This window comes from Corythoichthys intestinalis, chromosome 4 (genome assembly GCF_030265065.1).
Source record: "Corythoichthys intestinalis isolate RoL2023-P3 chromosome 4, ASM3026506v1, whole genome shotgun sequence".
NCBI lineage: Eukaryota > Metazoa > Chordata > Actinopteri > Syngnathiformes > Syngnathidae > Corythoichthys > Corythoichthys intestinalis.
This window is the reverse complement of record NC_080398.1, coordinates 15,743,310-15,764,488: the sequence shown is the minus strand read 5'-3', so window position 1 is coordinate 15,764,488 and position 21,179 is coordinate 15,743,310. Positions and strand designations below refer to the sequence as shown.

Genomic DNA, 21,179 nt, shown 5'->3' with positions numbered 1-21,179 from the left:
TGTTGCTCTGCCCTCTTTGCAGAATTCACACGAAAGCGTTCGCATCCACTTCCGTCTTTATAATGAATGGGGAAAGAGGTAAGTGACATATGCCGTAAAGCTGTCAGCACATTTGTAGTTTTTCTTGTGTGGCAGGGTTCCTGCCACCCTCTTCAAAGTTAATTAGTGCTGGTGAAAGCGATACAGACCCCTCAAGATATAAAAAAGGTGTCATTCAACTAGTTGTCAGCATATTATCACAAATGTTATTACAATATTTTATATAGGTTGAAAAGTTACCCAGTGTTGCTTTAAAACCCCAAAATGATTGACTACGCACTGATAAAGAACCACTAAGCAATTTGCTCAACAGTGGATAGCTATTCAAAAGTTGATACTTAAGAACCTTTTAATCCTTTTCTAGCAATTGACTATTTTTGGTCATTTGAAAAGAAAAAAAAGACGTCCCATTAACTCAAACTGGAAAGACAGGCTGTGGATGGTCATGCTTCGGTGCCATTGACGACGCTAGACATCCAAACCATTTTGATTGAGAGAGGCGAATGAACAAACCCTCCCAGTCAGAATGGAATGGACATCCAGTGCCGTCAATGGCATCCAATAAATTAAATGACTGGGTTTAAGGGTTCAAACAATCATAATTGATATAGCTGAACCCTCACCTGTTTGCCCCTCTTGCCCGGTCGACCAGTGGGTCCTCTGGTTCCTGAAACACCAGGTTCTCCTTTTGGACCCATTTCACCCTGCACAAAAAAGGAAAAAGACCATAATTACAACCATACTCCTAAAACGTTTTAGAAAACAAATTTGTCCCAGAAAATGAAGCTCACTTTTTGCCCAAGCATTCCAGGGAAACCCATTGTGCCCTGAACACATAGAAGTAAAATAGAATAAATGTCCACATTACAGTCCATCAATTTTTACAGCAAAATCCTGGTTATGTACCCACTTTGTCACCTTTAGAGCCAGTTTCACCATGTTCCCCTTGTGAACCCTGGTTGAGCAAACAACAGGTTTGTTATTTTAATACCGTTGCACTACCAATCGTCACGCTGGAAGGGTTCACGTACCTTCTCACCCTTATACCCGGTCAAACCCTGTATTACAAATAAGTGTGATTATAAGCATGCTTAGAAAATGTAGTTGAAATGTAACAATACTACACATATCACATACCCTGGGTCCAATTGGTCCTCTACCTCCGGGTAAGCCCATTATGCCTGGATCACCTTTCTCTCCCTGAATAAAAATAATAGCACAACATGGCCTGGTTTAAATATAGAAAAAAAAAAGATACAATGATTTGGTTATTAAGAATAAAATTAATTGTTTGTAAAACAACCCTTCCATGCATAAATTAGGAATCAATTTTTACTGGGAGGCACGTATGAAAGTTTGTACAGTCAAAATGAATTGGACATCTACCGTAATCTTTGGACTGTAGGGCACAACTGACTATAAGCCGCCACCCACCAAATTTGACACGCAAATGGCATTTGTTCATAGATAAGCAGCACTGGACTATAAGCCTCAGCTGTCCTCACTGTATTATGGGATATTTACACCAAAAGATATGAACCGGTAACACTTTATTTAACAGCTGCACCAAACGACTGTCATAAGACCAAATGAACCACCATGAAGCTTTGAACCAATTGGCTGCACAGCTTCATTTGGCCACGGCTCTCTTGGCGGAGAAAGTCAACCTCTGCTGCCACCTGCTGTCAACACTGTCATCACCCAACATGCCTCCTAGCATGCATTGCAGCACTACAGATATAAATAACAATTATAATTCATGTTCCGTGCTAATTATTTCTTCAGTTACTCTTCCAGTTGTTTCAATAATTACCAGCTCTGGTATTTGATAACACTTTTTTTGAAAGTGGCACCATAAAACTGTCATTATACCATCATAATTATGACATGACACTACCATGAGCATTGATAAATGCTTACGACAGATGTTATTTTGTGTTATCCGGCATATTATCTCACTTTTGAATAGATGTAAAAGAGCCCAGCTGGACATAAATGGAGTGTTGGTGACATAATTTGCCGGATGATACTTAATGACATCTATCATAAGCATTCATTAATGCCTATGACAGTGTCATAATTATGACAGTTTTAATGACGTCGCTGTCAAATAAAGTGTTACCTATTAACCTAAATAAATTAACAAATAAGCCGCACTGGACTATAAAACGTAGGATTGAAAATCAGCGAAAGAAGTAGCGGCTTATAGTCCAAAAATTACGGTAGTCAACGACACTGAAAGATGAACATTCACGGCCATCCTCCCATTTAAAATGAATTGGACGTCTGTCACTGTCAATGGCATACAATTACTTAAATACTGTGGTGGGGAGATCTACTTTCGAATGTTACTTGGGGCTGTAATCAGAGTGTATTTGTTTTTATTCATTTTAATTTCATTAATTTCACTCTTAGTAACATTGAAAGATTTATAAGTGTATTTGCATAATATAAAAATAATATTTAAAAAAAAAAAAAAACATGATGAATGGTTTTTAAAAAAGACTAATACAGTGGTACCTCTACTTACGAACATCTCTACAAACAGACTTCAGGTTATGACACACCCCAACAGGAAAGTATTGCCTCTTGTTATGAAAGAAATTTCAGGATACGAAAGGAAAAATACAATACAGTCCTGTAAAAGACACGTATGCATATCTTGCTTTCTGCTTTTAAATGTTGCACTATAAGGTCCTGCTGCCCCATTGGTGATAATCTTCCTCATCATGCTCTTCTTTTGGCCGATTGTTGATTACGTTTCAATTTTGGTGTCACAGTATGATTATGTACACATGCGTAACAGTGTTGCTGTTGTTGTTGTCACAGCAGGCACAACGTCTTCGCCGAAAGACAACAAGTCTCCTCGTGTTTTGGTGTCACGAAGAGTATAATAGGTGACAGGCACCATCCAAAGTATTCGACATAAAGTGCTGCCCTCAACATGAATCGAAAGCATGGATTTAAAACTCTCTCCCAGGTTTTATTTGGCACCGATTGACCACGGAAAACTGGATATATGATCCTTTTAATTTCATAATAATAACTATGAAGGAACTACAGTATTCACTATTCAAATTATGAACTATTTTCTCCACTAGAGGGCAGGGCACTCATGCTCTTTGGACGAATATTGGACTCTTTCTTTGGCTTAATGTGGTTATGTAATGTGTTATTGTAGAGTATCAATATAACAACAGTTCATATACAGTAGATACGTTTGTGCTGAGAGAAAAAAAATACCATTGTTAAAAAAAATTTTTTAAATCAAAATCAAACAAAAATAGGCAGTTACTCAAAATGTTACTTATTACTTGAGTATTCTTTTCACTGGATACTTTTTTACTTGTACTTGAGTACATTTTTTGGATGACTACTTTTACTCTTACTTGAGTAATAATATTTTTGAAGTAACGCTATTCTTACTTGAGTAAAATTTTTGGCTATTCTACCCACCTTTGAGGAGAGGTACCACTGTAATTACAATTGCAGATATTTAAAGTTTTTTTTATTTTTTTATCAAAAAGTCACATGCTCTATAAAGGGTTAAATGTTATAACCATTTATTACCAAATGTATCTCATTTCATACACTTAGAGTTTCAGAATTTTGACACTAATTTAGCATTTGAAATTTCTTTCGCCAAAAAAAAATGATGGATGCAAGTCAACACATCCATCTGCAGGTTTGATGAGAAAAAAATCTGGATTTAGCCAGGGTTATATATATTAATAGCGCTTATTACACATATTCATTTTGATTTTGATTTTTTACAAATTTGAAAAAAAAGGTTCAATTAAGACCTTATTTTTCAAATTTTGGGATTTTGGGACAATTGCTTCATGTTGAAGGCCATTAAGGGAAGAGTTGGCCACTGTAGTGACCACTGTCCTGAAACGGTTAAATTCATTTCTAGACCTTGATCTCTATACAACATAATTGTGGAACACTATATGGACATTATTCCTGTGCATTGTCATCACAATACAATATCTACATAAAGAGATCTGACTTACTCACTTTGGGCCCACTTGGTCCTGGCCATCCAACTGGTCCCTGCTTTCCTGGAAGTCCAGGTGGACCATTCCTACCCTGATGGGAGACATGAATTTTAAGAAACGAACACCATATCAAACCTGTTAAGGCTATAAATGGGGACATTTATGAGGTGTAAAAGCTGTTAATTCAACCTGTAAGAGGAAATGCAAATAAAATAAAATTTCAGTGTAACTAGGTATTCGTTGCGAGACTGTCAGTCTGCTTGCTACAATATTTATCCCACGTTCTCCTGCATGTACTCCCGAACATGTAGAGGAGGACTGAATTTAACGAGCGCTGTCACTTTGCCCTATTTAATTAAATGATAGCCTGTGTATAGAACAGGAGCCGGTGGTTGTGGGAAATAAAATGATTTATGACCTGGCTCCGAGCACTAAGCTAAATTGCACTGCAGTGCTGCAAATGCTGCTCGCTCAGACCACCGCCATTGAATCTCTCCTACCGGCCCACAGAATATATTCACTGAAAATTTTTCTGTTTTGCACCTCAGCTTTCACATGCACGTGCCCTTCGGTCGGTGTTGCGTTACGGCGACGCACGTGGCCTCCGATGCCTTTGAGTGGTCGACTTTGAGGCAAGGGGCCCCTACGTGAGCTCATCCTCTTCTACACATGACAGTGGGATGTATACAGTCTCCTGTCAAGGTTGCGCTCGCTCACCAAGCAGCCACTGACATTGAATCTCATTTTTGTGCAAATCCATTTAGCGCAGAATAACTGGTGATTAATGGAGACGCTCACCTTTTGTCCAGGTCTTCCGATTTCTCCCTGACAACAGGATGTGAAGGAGGGACAAGGACAGACGCCGTTAATGCATTTCCAAACTAGCATCTGTCAGCATCTTGGGCTGCAGGCCAAGACAAATTAAGCTCACAAAAATAATGAGCACAACTGATCATGTATCTAAAGTGGCATGAATGTCATGGAGCAAAATGACCTTACCTTTTCTCCCTTGGACCCTGCAACACCTGGTAATCCTGGTGGACCCTGGAAAATATCAAATAGAAAACAATGATGTAGAAGGAGACACAGTAATCCACCACTATTCATGAGGGATGGAGTCTGAGCCATGCTGCAAATGGCGAGAAACCGGTGCCTCCCTCTCCCAGATTCAAAGTGTTGATAATTGCCTTTATTAATAATCTAATCCAGTGTTTCTCAATTGATGTCACCCTGGGACATGCATTTTCCTAAAGTCACCAAATTGGGAACACATTAACAGACGTGATCAACAATAAACATAAATTGTTTAACCTTTGAAAGCATTCTCATAATCAATTTTTGTCACTATAACAGCACACTTGAATGCATCTTGAAAGAGACACAAAAAGAGCACACCTTAGTATTAACTGGGGAAGATTTATGAAATTTTATGTACACAAAAAAAAAAAAAAAAAAAAAGTCAATATTAGATTTTTAAAAAATAAAACAAGCATATTTTTTAAAAGTATTTTTCGTATTTGCTTAAGAAAACAAGGATCCCCATAGTTCAAAAGCCTGATGTGATAGAGAAAAACTGATATCAGTTCTGAATTCTGCACCCACAAATCAGTTGTCAGCTCTAATTCAACAAAAAATGTGCTTCCCGGTGTTATGGGTCCAGAAAAAGTTGACAATCACCGGTCTTAACCATAAATAGAACCCAAAACAGTTCTGTATAATTTCAAACTCATCTTACTATACGTTACCTTTCAAAATGGTTATACAGTGGTATGAAAAAGTATCTGAACCTTTTGTAATTTCTCACATTTCTGCATAAAATCACCGAAAAATGTATTCTGAGCTTTGTCAAAATCGCACAGATGAAAAACAGTGTCTGCTTTAACTAAAACCACCCAAACATTTATAGGTTTTTATATTTTAATCAAGATAGCATGCAAACAGAAGGGGGAAAAGTAGGTAAGTGAACCCTGTGCCTCAGGAGACTTAAAGAGCAATTGAAACGATTTTTTTAACCAAACAATTTAAGTCAGGTGTGTGCCCAATCACTGATGAGTGGGTTAAAGCTGCCCAGCCCACTATCAAACACACACCTAGTAAAAATTGTCTTGATGAGAAGCATTATCAAGAGTTCAGCGCAGAATACTCAGAGAGGTAAAAAAGAACCCTAGAGTGTCTGCTTAAGACACTTACAGAAATCACTGGCACAGTCCAATATCTCTGTGCACACATCAACTATATTTAAAACTAGGGCCAAGAATGGTGTTCATGGGAGGACTCCACAGAGGAAGCCACTGCTGTCTAAAAAAAACATTGTTGCTCGTTTAATGTTCGCAAAAAGGCACTTGGAAACTCCACAGATGTTTTGGCAAAATATTTTGTGGACTGATGAAACCACAGTTGAATTGTTTAGGAGGAACACACAACGCCATGTGTGGAGGAAAAATGTAACAGCTCACCAACATCAACACCTCATCCCCACCGTGAAGCATGGTGGAGGGAGCATCATGATTTGGGGCTGTTTTGCTGCCTCAGGGCCCAGACAACTTGCAATCATTAATGGAAGAATGAATTCAAGCGTTTATCAGGATGTTTTGCAGAAAAACCCGAGGCCATCTGTCAGACAGTTGAAGCTAAAAAGAGGATGGATGCTGCAACAAGACAATGTTCCAAAACACAGAAGTAAATCAACTTCAGAACTGTTTCAGGAGAACAAAATACACGCTCTGGAGTGGCAAAGTCAAAGTCCAGACTTGAACCCCATTGAGATGCTGTGGCATGACCTAAATTAGTACTTCTCAAATAGTGGGGCGCGCCCCCCTGGGGGGGCGCAGAGCAATGCCGGGGGGGGCGCATGTGACCTCGGGGAACATGTTTTTTTTTTTTTTTTTTTTTTTTTTTGCCGTACTGGAATAAAGTGTACTTGCACATCCACTCAGTAGGTGGCAGTGGCGCTCTCATTTTCAGAGTGCGCGCAGTATTTTTGAACTAAGGAAGAGCACTCAGCACACACAGACAACAGATATGAAGAGCAGTGTGCCACCGCCGTTTTCGAAAGCCGTTTTCCGACCGGACTCACTCACGCAGCGGCCCACTGTCTTGTCCGGTTCTCACGTCGCCGCCCGAGAAGTGCCATTTTCGGCTTGGGATCGTCACGACGACTGCCCTCACCTACGGTTCTACCTCGGCCGCCGTGAATGCGCTTTTTTCGTGCCGTTTGCCTTTTAGCTTTGACTTTTAATACAGTGGGTGATGATGAAAGACCACTGTTTACTGTGTCTAAAAATAATTATAGCAGACAGCAAGAAGCCAAATCAATTAAGACGCCACTTAAAGACATTAGACCCCAATCTCATTGTTAAGCCGCTTGATTTTTTCAGTGAAAACGTGCCGAATATTGCCAACAATCGTCCTGCTTTGTCAGTGTTATATCAGTAAGCCAGTGAGCATTGTTAGCATGCTAATTGCAAAATAACTCCACACCCCTCAAAGGAGGCAAATACTGTGAGCAGCAAAAATAAAAACTGTCCTGTCCAAGGACACTTTTCCCCCCCTTTTATTCAGATTTGTTTTTTCGGTCAAATTTTTTGGCACATTGTCCTCATGAGTGAATGTTTCTAATCAATTTTAATTTGGTATTATTTACTGATTTTATTACATTTTATTTTTCTGTATCAAATGGTCAAAAATGTACCTTGAGTGTATTTTTTAGTTTGGATGTGAATTTTTTTTTTTTAATTCAGGCAAATTGATGCACGTCAAGTATTCTCTGTTACAAACAAAACAATGTTAATAAAGTTATATTTTATTATAAGTTGATCTATGTTACTTTTTTTCTTTATTAGAAAAAAAGGACACAATGTTAGGCAGATGCGTATTTATAATAGTAATTTTATAGACAAATGATACTATTTACAGTGGCGGCAGAGAGTTTGGGGGGGGCGCGAAACATTTACGTCTTCCTTGGGGGGGCGTGACAGAAAATAATTGAGAAGCACTGACCTAAATACAGCGATTCATGCCAGACTTTCCTGGAATCTGACTGAACTACAGCAGTTTTGTAGAGAAGAATGGGCCAAGATTAGTCCTGCGCAGCGTCTGGATGAAGTCATTGCTGCCAGGGGCGGGCACTAAATATTAAAATGTGATGCTTCACTTACTTATTTTTCCCCCCTTCTGTCATTGTTTGAATATTATCTTCATTAAAATTTGAAAACCTATGAATTTTTGGGTGGTTTGAGTTGAAGCAGGCACTGTTTTTCCATCTGTGTGATTTTGACAAAGATCAGATCACATTTGATGGTGGTTTTATGCATAAATATGAGAAATTCCAAAAGGTTCAGCTACTTTTTCAAACCACTGTAGTTTATTTAACTTTGTATAAATTACCCTGAAAGTGCTTTTGTACAATACATTTACATGCAGAACATATTCTTAACAACTTCCACAACAACCCAGGTTAAATTTAGCACCTCCCCAATAAATCCCATATTTCTCAGTCAAGATCGTTCAATTTCACCTCTGCACTACTTTCCTACTTAAGACAAAAAAAGTCATAGAGCCTCGGCAGCATTGCGAGATACCCTATGTTCGGGTAGGGGTCACCGACTGAGCACAAGGTAGCACCCAAAGACCACAGGAGAAGCCTGCTGGCATGTTCTACAAATAGCTCACCTGTGTTAGGACATTACATGTTCTTAGTTACCGAATTTTGTAGATGGGCATCATGACTTGATGTTGAACCAGTAAACAGAGATTTACTGAACCTAAATCTCACTATCTCCACTCTTCGCAATGTAAGCGTAAAAAAGTCTGCATATGGAAATGCTAGTTGCAATTTTAATTAAGGGTTGAGAGGCAATTATTGATTCAAGTCGTGCCTGCTGCAGCCTTGATGCTGCTGAGGCAGCCCGAACTGGCCGGACACAGCAAAACATTTAATAATGAAAGAATCATGATATCTGGACTAAAATCTGTCCGACTGTCCTAATAAGCGTCCATCACCCAAGTTGTCGCAAGGCAACACATTTAGTTTGGTAATCATTGGAATGTACGCAAGCCAGTGCGTATTTCCAGACAGACAACTCTTCCTCGAGTTTCAAAAAATGACATGAGGTGCACTGCGGGCCGCCAGTGGAAAAAGGCTATTTATGTCTGTGGCTAAATGCAGAGAGTTAATGGGCTGGTGTGTTCCATGAATGACAGTGTCCCCCTTCTTCCTGCGCTGCGAGATTTCTCAAGTTGAAGACTATTGTAACATGTTACCTGTGCGGTCATTAACTTGTTGAAGCATATTTGGCATGAATTAAAAAATATCTTAAGTAGGGCTGTCAAATTTATCGCATTAACGGGCGGTAATTAATTTTTTAAATCAATCACGTTCAAATATTTGACGCAATTAACACACATGCCCCGCTCAAACAAATTAAAACGACAGCACAGTGCAATGTCCACTTGTTACCTGTGTTTTTGGGAGTTTTGTCGCCCTCTGGTGGCGCTTGGGTGCGACTGATTTTATGGGCTTCAGCACCCATGAGCATTGTTTAATTATTGACATCAACAATGCCGGGCTATTAGTTTATTTTTTGATTGAAAATTTTACAAATTTTATTAAAACGAAAACATTAGGAGGGGTTTTAATATAAAATTTCTATAACTTGTACTAACATTTATCTTTTAAGAACTACAAGTCTTTCTATCCATGGATCGCTTTAACAGAATGTTAATAATGTTAATGCCATCTTGTTGATTTATTGTTATAATAAACAAATACAGTACTTATGTACCGTATGTTGAATGTATATATCCATCTTGTGTCTTATCTTTCCATTCCAACAATAATTTACAGAAAAATATGGCATATTTCATAGATGGTTTGAATTGCGATTAATTATGATTAATTAATTTTTAAGCTGTAATTAACTCGATTAAAAATTTTAATCGTTTGACAGGCCTAATCTTAAGTAAACAACAGTGTGGCGTTGCATGGCGAGCTGCAGGATATCATCCATAGACACATAATTGGCATAAGCAGATTTTAAGGGGGGGGGGGAGTGTCATTGCATGAAATTGACTTTCCTAAATATGTATTAAAGTTGTAAAACAATAAAACCAACAAAAATGAATGAAATGAACAAAAAAATATATTTTTATAATCGGTCAAATTTATTTTTCGAACAGATCATGTGACTAGCACCTTAGACGGTCATTTGCTTTGCATATAATTAAAAAAAAAAAAATTTGGGAAAGGCAATTTTATTTTTCAAATGATTTTTTTTTTTTTTTGATTGAAAATATTTTGGGGGGATTGAAGCAACTTTTTGGGGGATTGAATGATTCAGAAACAAATGTCCTACCCATAATATGGCCCAAACACAAAAAGGATTGCTTCAATCAAATAAAACTTTTTCAATGAAAAATTAAGTGTTCAAATGCAAATTTTTCAAATATTTTTTCGCATTCAAAAACGTTTTCTATGATTGGAATTTTTCTATTTTTTTTTTTTTTATTGAAGTGATTTCTTTTTGAAAATATATATTTTTTTGAAGCAACTTATTTTTTGATTGAATAATAAAGACAAAAACGTCCTAGTAAAAATGTGGCCCAAACACAAATCGACATTTCTTCAATCAAAAAGGTTGCTTCAATCAAAAAAAAACCAAAAAAAAAAAAAAAATCAAAGAAAAATAGCTTTCACGTGCATTTTTTTGAGTTTCAAATTAATTTTTGCATTAAAAGTTTTTTTTAATTTTTTTTATTGAAGCGACTTTTTTTTATTGAAAATATATATTTTGATTGAAACAATTTTTTTTTTCGGATTGAATAATCAAGACAAAAATCTACCTCTATATGGCTCCGCCCAGGGGATACAGTTTTTGACTGGGGTAACTCCATTGGCACGACACCGGCGGGCGTACCATATTCATTGGTTGACAATCTTGGCGAAACGTACTGCCTAAACAGCCTTATGTAGAATTCCCCTCAAAAAATGATGGAACCCTCATTTTCAACTTATTATTATGAATATTCTTGTAAGTTAATTTTATTGCTGACACTGTGTTTCAGGGACATCAACATGTTGTGCCCCCCCCCTGCCCCAAAAGTCAAACTCCGCCTATGATAATTGGTCAGAAAATTATTTAGTCTCTACAAAAAAAGGAATTGCCGTTCAACTATCTATGTCAGTGGTGTATGTTGATAGGCAGTGGAATCAAATTCTCCTCCACTCGATGGCAGATCATACAATTTGAAAAAGATGCAATATGTAGGTGCGTACATTTCCATGCACTGGCAAGAGCAAAAACGAAGCAAAAAGTGATTGACTGGCTACAAACACATCAGAAAACGCTTCATTAATAGCGTGTTGTTTTTTTTTTAACCGAACAAAGACGCGATTCAAAGTACACAAACATGGAGAGAACTTAAATTTGCCCCATTTTCACATTTCTACAATTGGTCAACTTTAAGTAGCGGGCTATTTGTTTGAAGTTTAAAGAAAACCCTTGCTCAAATCGTATAAAAAAGTCAAGCATCCGTGATATTTGGGGCAGTTTCAACAACGGCCATATGCCAAATCTGGACTTCCACTTCACTGATGGATGCAGTGATAAGCCTGATATGGAGCGGGGGAGAACGGGATTGGTGGACACAATTTTTACTCCCAAATGAATCGTTTCTCTGCAACCCGATTGTTTTTTTGTTACATCTTTTTTATTACAACAGGTGAGAAAATATTCAAGTTAGAGCCTTTAACCTTGCATCATTATAATGGAAAATGGGTCACAAAGACAGATCCGGAGGCCTATTGAATTTCAACTACACTCACGGAACAGAACTAGCCTTATTTCCCAACCTTTAAATGACCGTATTATGGCTATCAGTTATCTTAGAATATTAAACTTTAAATCATTAGAATCATGCTTTGTGAAGATTCTAAATTATATTCATTTCATTGCATTCCATAAATGAGTTTTTTTTTTGGTCACATACCTACAATATGCGTTAATATATTACTAAATTCATTTAGGCGTGGAGGGCACTGCTACGAAACGAAAACGAAAATTCCTTCTAGCTAATTATGGCTATTGTATCGAGATTATAGCCTCTGGTGTCTTCTTCTGTTCACAGTGTAGTTTTTATTCTATGCCGTAGATGCTTTTTACTGCTCCTTATAGTCTGAGAGAACATCTGCCAAATGCGGTAGTAAATGGAGAGCTGCATCAAGTGTTGCAAAATGTGTGCTGGCTGGACTCCGCACGACTCATTTTTGTGCGGTTAACCCTTTATTGCCAAATGTATCACATTTGATACACCTAAAATTTCATGATTTTGAGACTAATTCAGAATGTTGACATTTCTTTTCGAAAAAAAATAATGATGGATGCAAGTCAACACATGCATCTGCAAGTTCCATGAGGAAGAAAAAAAAACAGGATTTAGCTAGGGTTATAGATATTAGAGCGCTTGTTACACATATTCGTTTGACTTTTCTTTTTACAAATTTAAAAAATACGTTTCATTAGGACCTTATTTTTCAAATTTTGGAATTCTCTGATAATTGCTTCATGTTGCAGGTTTTTAAGGGTTAAAGTTAAAAAGAAATTTATATTGATGACCCGCTAACATTAAGTAACTTATGGGTAGGCATGTGCCGATATGAGATTTTGACGGTATGATAACCTTACGCAAAAATATCACAGTTTCACGGTATTGCAATTAAAACTACTGTGTTACTTATGAGATATCTTGGTTATTTTTTTTTTTTTTTTTTTTTTAACTTTTCCATTGAACAGGATTTTCATTTTTCAAAACATATTTGCAAATTAGAACATAAGTAAGTATCTAAAATTCTAAATACAATTCAAATAAATGCAGTCACAGCTCAACATTATTACCATCAGAACAAAAATAATTGAATAATTTTCCATAAAAAGCATGTGTGCATGACTTGTATCACGTTTACATTGTACACACACTCTCTTTCTCAACACAGTTGCCAGAGAGAAAAAAACACGTTTTACCACTGCTACACACACTAAACACGCTGGAGTTAACTCTCGTAGCTGGTGGGAAACATTCGTGACAGTGTTTACTAACCTTTAATTTTGTATAAATGCAAAATCATACTGGAGGTATTGCCTCCTCGGCAGCCACCCTCCGCAAACATGTTTTACACGGTTGGCCCTCCTCTAAGCCGTGGCCGTCTGTAACTTTTCTGTAGCCGAAGTTTTCCCATACCAGCGATTTTGTCTTTTTTAAAAGGGGAAAAAGTTCAGGAGTTTAACCTCCTTCAGCCATCATGTAGCACAGCTGACTCACTGACAATGAGCAACAACTGGTGGGGGAGGGTTGAGCCTTGCAGCTGCAAGCCAAGGATTTCTCCATGTATTTTTGGGACATAAAAAATAGCTAATACCTTAAGGATGGTATGACGGAAATTTTTTGCGGTTTTGAAACCTTGACGTCATACCACGGTATATCTTGAAACCGGTAATCAGCACATGCGTACTTATTGGTAGTTTAAGTTAATCCGGTGCAAACTCAGTGTCGCTAATGTGAGTAAACTAATTGAAAACATCAGTCTAACATTAATATCTACACACAACAATATAAAGTACCTGCTGACTACATTTTTCAGATGAGTTTATTCAAATATTTTAGTCAGAAGAGCAGGACACCTGATCAAAATGACACTAGTCAGGTATCATTAGCCTTTCACTAACTCCTGGCTCATAATGGTGGTCATAATGGTTTTTCCTTTGTTCCTCTGTCCTTTGCATAGTATACGTCCATGATATTATGATTTTGTGTAATAAATAAAATTTAAAAATTAAAAAAAAATTAAAATAATTACATTTATATTCTACAATAACCATTATATTCATTTAAATTTATCAAAATAAATACATTTAAAATAATTTGAAATGTATTTATTTTTGCCTCCGCTGCTGAAAAAATTGCTGAAAGGTAAACACTGTCACGTTAGCGACATTGTGATTTTAGCATGTCTGTAATGATGAAGGAGTACTATTGTCAAATTAAACGAATAAATGATTTTATATGGCAAAATAAAGATGCAGAACTGTTATGTTGAACAAATCTTTGACCTACCAAGAATAGAAATAAAAAGGAATTACTCTCAAATATTAAAGTAGTGTGAAATCAAGAGTAAAGAACAACCATGTAATCTCTCTCACAAGTAACAGAACAGTATCTCGGCAGGAGGATGTCAATGTGAATTTAAAGTGGATTCTGATCAATCAAATGTGAAAAGACACCAAGGGGTTCAACAAGTGATTGATTACATTACACAAATTGCACATGACATCATTGTGATGATTTTTTGTTTTGTTTTGTTTTGTTTTTTCAAATAAATTTTTCAGACCAAAATTAAAGCCTTGTTTCAACCACAACTTAAAATTAAAACTGTTTCTAGTCTTTGTCAGATCCTAAGAATAATGGAAAATTGACAATTTGAAAGCTTTTACCTGAGGTCCAGGGGGACCAACAGGCCCAGGGGGGCCGTGGGCACAGGTGGAACCTTTGCCTCCCGATGGAGACTCTGAATCACCATCCTGATGAAAGAATGTGACAAATTATTCTGTATGAAAAATCAGCTTGTTTTTTTCATATAGGCATATATACAGTGCCCTCCATAATTATTGGCACCCCTGAAAAAGATGTGTTTTTTAGCTTCTAATAAATATATTTTTTTAATTCAAATAATATGGTACCTTAATGGAAAAAAAGAGAAAAATCCAACCTTCAATACAAGTGCATTCATTCAGTGGGGAAAAAATCCCACATAAAGAAAAAATATTTGACATCAAATAATGTGTGTCACAATTATTAGCACCCCTGGTGTTAATACTTTGTACAGCCCCCTTTTGCCAACAAAACAAGGTCTCGGGACTTAGATGACCATGGGAGGAGCTTGATTTTGTGTCTGGTGAACCATTTCTGTGTAGATTTGGCCATATGTTTAGCCTCATTGTCTTGCTGAAAGACCCAGTGACGACCCATCTTCAGCTTTCGGGCAGGGGGCAACAGATTTTGATTTAAAATGTCCTGGTATTTCAAAGCATTCATGATGCCATGCACCCTAACAAGGTTCCCAGGGCCTTTGGAAGTGAAACAGCCCCACAGCATCACTGACCCACCCCCATACTTCACAGTGGGTATGAGGTGCTTTTCAGCATGCGCATCTTTCGTGGCACGCCAGACCCACTTAGAGTGTTTGTTGCCAAAAAACTCAATCTTGGTCTCATCTGACCAAAGCACACGGTCCCAGTTGAAGCCTTGGACCGTGTGTATTTTTGTGTGAATGGCCACAGCTGGATTTTGGAGGGATTTTATGGGTGAAACGTGGTAATATAACAAGGGTCGCAATGCAGAAATCGCAGACATCAAGGAGTGGTCGACATTTTCCTTTTCAAATATTTACCCTTTTAAATTTTTTTTTTTTTTCATTTTTTCTTTGTATGGATCGATTATTTATCATCTAACATATCGTAAAAAATGTGACAGTAACAAAAAAAAAAATACAATCAAGCGATAGTTCTGAGGTAGATATCCGTGACTTATTTACAGACGCCATTTTTTTCATTGTGACGTAATTTGTTTAAAAGTTTTAAATATGCGCGTGAATAATTTTTTAAAGTCCTTTTTACTTTTAAACAAAATATTAGACATCAATTAATGATTCTAAGCTAAAAATGATTGACATTTCGATCATAAATATAATTACCTTCTTTTTATGGTTTGGATGAAACAAAAGCAGTTGCGCGGTGTCTGTAAACTGGGGTCTCCAGGGTAAAAAGGGACAAATTAAAATAGTTTTTAATGCGCCATGAACATGCTATGGCAGCATATAGCCATATTATTCTATCAAACACAACTGTTCTTTTAAAATATAGCTGTTTATTTTAAAGAGGGGTGCAAGAGCAGAAACTGCTTTTTCAGCTTTGTCTGTGTTTTCCGCCATATACTGTGTATGTGTATATATATATATATATATATATATTAGGGCTGTCAAAATTATCGCGTTAACGCGCGGTAATTAATTTTTTAAATTAATCACGTTAAAATATTTGACGCAATTAACGCACATGTCCCGCACTGTCCCATGTCAGACAGTATTCTGCCTTTTGGTAAGTTTTACAGCAAGGTTTTTTTTTTGTGCTGTCTAACAGCGAACTCTTGTGGTCGCTTTGCGACATGGTTTATTGCTTTCTTGCCAGTTCAATATGGCTGCATGACGTCTCGGGCTGACGCCTACGTTGTAATGTTGTGCTTATATGATCCTTGGACAAGATTTGTCCGTAAGTATGGTTGTTGTAAAGAATGTACAAATTATGTTAGTAAGCGAAATGTTATATTTTGTGTATGAGATGCTTTTTGTTTATGTTTAGTGAACCTGTATAGCGTGCTAAGCTAACGTTGTTGCTAATGCAATGCTTGTGTACTTTTTTTTTTGTAGTTTTACGACGGTCTAAAGAGGACAATGGTTTGAGGCCCTTTTATTAATAAATCAGATGAAAAAGGAAGAAGTCTGATTATTAAGGCATCGTTCACTAGCTGTCTAGCTTTGGAAAAAGTAGACGCTTCGGAGTGAGGACAGCATAGACAGATTTAAATGACAGTAGAGTGAAATGCCCACTAAAGTCCTTATGTACTGTATGTTGAATGTATATATCCATCTTGTGTCTTATCTTTACATTCCAAAAAATTATTTTACAGAATACAGTGGTACCTCTACATACGAATTTAATTCGTTCCAGGACCTTGTTTGTAAGTCGAAATGGTCGTATGTCGAGCAGGATTTTCCCATAGGAATACATTATAATTCCATTAATTCGTTCCAAAGCCTAAAAACATACACTAAATTCTTAATAAATACTGCTGGCACTGTTACAAATGGCAATTAAACATAGAAAAACAAATAAGTTATAAATAAATAATTCAGAATAATATAATAATAAGAAGAATAATTAATAATTATTCCTGTAAATAATGTAACGAATCGGATTCTAATATGGCGGACACTTTTTACTGTCCCTGAACGCACCGCGAAGGTGACGTCTCAGTGAGATAGGTCGGTGCGGTAGAGATAATACTTTCGTTTTCTTGAGAGCGGTCAACTGCTTAAGACAATGGGCGTTTTGTGTTGGATAAGTTCTTAAATAAATGATAAAAACGTGACGAAGCTGGCGATTTCCTTGGCAATGTTACCACAATAATAACTGTCACCTTAACTTATAAATAGTGGCGAACGGTGGTCGGAAGAGGACCATGGAGCTGTATTGTTGAGCCAGTTCAGGGACGCGCACCCCAAGCTCATATTTTTCTATAACTTGCATCTTCATTTCAAAGGTAAGCATCACTTTTTTCCTTGTTTCTCCAACTGTATCAACTTTTTTTGAAAACTGTGTTGATTTCTCACACAAGAAAATCCACCGTGCGTTCGTTTGCAGTGCTGTCATGTAGTCGTATTTCGAGCAACTCGTCGGATGTAGAAACAAATGGCGGCTCAAATTTTACGTCGGATGTCGAAAAGATCGTGTGTCGAAGTGATCGTATGTAGAGGTACCACTGTACACATATAATTTACAGAAAAATATGGCATATTTTATAGATGGTTTGAATTGCGATTAATTGCGATTAATTACGATTAATTAATTTTTAAGCTGTAATTAACTCGATTAAAAAATTTAATCGTTTGACAGCCCTAATATATATATGTATATATATACACACACACACGCACACACACTGAATGGCTCTCGTGGAATCACATTTTATATTTCATGTGTTTTTGGGGGGTTCTCGACCCCTGATATAACATCCTATGCTAAGCCAAAGCATACTATGACATCTATCCATCTACAACATGTATGAAGGTATCTATAACTCATGTCTACTCATAGGTTAAAAAAGCGATCGTGTGACACATGTTGGATATCACCCAAGGACATGTCAACATTGACACATGTCAGATATTCCACAATAGGACGATGGTCACATGACTTGTACTCACATGAGTGTGGCGGCGCCAAAGTGAAAAGGGTGGAGGGAAGAGTGGGGGTGGAGGTGGACTCACTAAACAGCATGGGTTCAACCTCCTCTGCTGTTCCTGTGGAGCGAGCGCTGTGCAAGGTGCAAAAGCAAGGAGGGGACAAGTGTGTCATTTACAGAAGGAAGACATTGAGAAGAGTCCACAACAGTCCTTGAATGTTTTTCTTTTGAGTACAAAAGTCACTGGGACAGTAATTGATGAACATGCATAGACGACAACTGGTGGCAAACCCATGCAATCCGAAAGAGGGTCAACCACAAACAGTTAGCATTGAGGAAACAGGTGCAGCCTATCAAATGGTGGTACCCATCCAACAGTTCCTCGTGCAGACATGAGGTACCCCTGCATTGGCTATTTATAGAGGCATTTCCAGTCCAGCTCATGGGCAACAACAACATAACAAGAGTCGTTTACAAGACTACTTAATTACAAATACATTAACATAAAATGTAAGATAAACAACTATTGCAAAGAAAGCAAACTATTATAAGTAATATTACTTTTCAGGTCCGCATCACACTGGGTGCTTTACTAAAACGGACCTTTTCATTGGAAAATTACAAAAAAGAAAAAACACAAAAACATTGATCAGTAGATTCATTTCGATAATCAAAAATTATCCTCTTTAAATTTTGTTGAGGTGCAGGTCTTGCAGTGCATTTTCTTAAATTGCACCTTGGTTTTTCTTCATGCTTCAATACTTGTGCATGCATGTTTGCACACATACAGTAAATACATACAATGGCAATGGTCTTACCTGCAGGGAATGAATTAAAGCTGTCCAGGAAAGACGATTGGGCCAAGCCATAGTAAAAGCACAGAGTCAGATAGAGTCCATGTGCTAGAGGAGTCATGCTGCTGCTCATAGTTGCCTGACTTTATTAGTGAAGCCGAAAGCAGCCCTCTCGTCCTTCCTGCCTTCCTCTCTGCGTTTCACCTCCCCATTCTCACTCTCCTCTCCGCTCTGCTGTCTTTACGCCCTCACGAGGGGGGCACGTCCACCAATGCCCATTAAACCTTTCCTCCGCATCCGTGTGCGCTAAAATTACAGGAGGCGGCCTGCCAGCTGCTTATGGTTGCCAATATTAGATCTCTACTACTGCAAGGGGGTGCCTTTGTTGTTTCCACTCCCCTCACAGGGGGGACCAAACACTGATCGGTCACAGTTTGCCTTACTACAAGATCCTATGTGCATTAGCACATAGTTTTATGTTATCTTTCTGTCTTTGATGCTATTTTGATTGGTTAGTTTTTTACTTAGGCAGCCCCATATCAATTGTATTGTCCATTTACTCCAGGCCACACTGGTTTTATTGCCTTGACTGTCCTACAAAATAAATTGTCTGCTTTTCCACTGGGGCTCTTTAGGGGAATGTGAGGGCAGTAAATACTTCTGGGAATACATTATCTCTCTTAATATAAAAGCCCTTCCATGTCTGCTTTAGTATAGAGTATGAGAGGAAAGAAAACGTCACGGAAGAAAGCGTAAAACAAAACAAAAAAAGGTACTTAAATACAATTGAACGAACTGCAATCAATATGAATTTAGGCTTTAAGTAACTCGTTTTACATCTAGGTGATGTAAGTATACGATATAGACTGAAAAAGCAGTTTCTGCTCTTGCACTCCTCTTTAAAAGAAACTGCTGTATTTTAAGCCAAAACAACTGTTGTGTTTGACAGACCAATATGTCTATATGCTGCCATAGCAGATTCATGGCGCATTAAGCCCCCAAACTATTTTTAATTTGTCCGTTTTACCCTGGAAACCCCCGGTTACAGACGTCGCGCAACCACTTTTGTTTCAATCCAGCCATAAAACGAAGGTAATTAATTATATTTATTATTCAAAATGTCTTTCATTTTTAGCTTAGAATCATTAATTGATGTCTACTATTTCATAAAAATAAAAAATAAAAAAAAAGACGTTAAAAAATTATTCACTCTCATATTTTAAACTTTTAAACAAATTACGTCACAGTGAAAAAAATGGCGTCTGTAAATAAGTCACGGATATCTACCTCCGAACTATCGCTTGGTTGTATTTTTTTTGTTACTGTCACATTTTCTACGATATGTTAGATAAATAATCGATCCAAACAAAGAATTTTTTTTTTTTTTTTTAAACATTTAAAAGGGGAAATATATGAAAAGGAAAATCTCAACCACTCCTTGATGTCTGCGATTTCTGCATTGCGACCCTGGTTATATTACCACGTTTCACCCATAAAATCCCCAAAAAAATCCAGCTGTGGCCATTCACAGCTGTGTCTTGACACTCAGTGATACATGCTACATGGAGTTTTTGGATCGAAATGAGGTAAATACGCGATCATATCTCGTTAATGTCATGGCGTCTGTAATTCTGCTCTCGCGTGCTCTCACCTCCAGATAGGGTTTTGCTGTTTAATTTTTTTTTTTTTTTTTTTTTTTAAATGCCCTCCTGTTCAAAATTTTTCTTCCCCCAGAAAATTGAGATTTTAAGCTGATGGTGTATCACACGTGCATATCAGACAATTTTGAAAGCTGGCCAAATTGGGGGTCTCAGAGCGGAACTTGAGTGTTTTCCGCCATATACATTTTTAGCATTAATGATGACTTCAGTATTAATTCATGTGACTATGAATTCATTTTAGCATCATTTTTATCACCAGTATGGTTGTTCTGAAGTATTAATACAATCATTATCCATGATTGTTCAACTGTAGTACTGTTTTAATTTTTTTTTTTTTTTTTTCAAATCATTCATACATACAGAAAATTGGTTTTACTTTATTGGTTGACAGTTATAATTGATTCATCTGTAACTTATCAAATAAACCCAGTGCTTAGGCTTAAATTTGGTTATAAAAAGGTGTCGCCAGTTTTCAATGTCTCATTCCAATTCAAAAGTGTCGCTCACTAAAACTGAAAGTGTCTGCACTTCATAAAGCTTGACGGTCACTTCTCATTCACCATCAGGATCAAGGTTCTAATACAATGGTCAATTATTCTACATAGAATAGAACACAGACAGACAGAAAGAACACAGACAAGGCTGCTTGTTGGCTGCTTTTTCAGACAAGGCTG

The 21,179-nt window shown here is 37.2% G+C and overlaps 1 protein-coding gene across 2 annotated transcripts in view; it reads right to left on the bottom strand.

Moving 5' to 3' along the window:
- Positions 1–21,179, bottom strand: part of colq (collagen-like tail subunit (single strand of homotrimer) of asymmetric acetylcholinesterase) — a 35,156-nt gene extending 13,977 nt beyond the window's left edge. Inside the window, exons 1-11 of one of the 2 annotated variants that reach the window (XM_057834234.1) lie at positions 18,869–21,179; positions 18,073–18,182; positions 14,525–14,611; positions 5,040–5,084; positions 4,839–4,865; positions 4,060–4,131; positions 1,177–1,239; positions 1,071–1,097; positions 950–994; positions 831–866; positions 663–743 (exon numbers count right to left, since the gene is read on the bottom strand). In XM_057834234.1, the coding sequence (XP_057690217.1) occupies positions 663–743; positions 831–866; positions 950–994; positions 1,071–1,097; positions 1,177–1,239; positions 4,060–4,131; positions 4,839–4,865; positions 5,040–5,084; positions 14,525–14,611; positions 18,073–18,182; positions 18,869–18,977 (702 nt within the window). In that variant the 5' untranslated portion in view covers positions 18,978–21,179. The remainder of the gene's footprint in view (positions 1–662; positions 744–830; positions 867–949; positions 995–1,070; positions 1,098–1,176; positions 1,240–4,059; positions 4,132–4,838; positions 4,866–5,039; positions 5,085–14,524; positions 14,612–18,072; positions 18,183–18,868) is intronic. The other variant, XM_057834235.1, reaches the window with a different exon arrangement.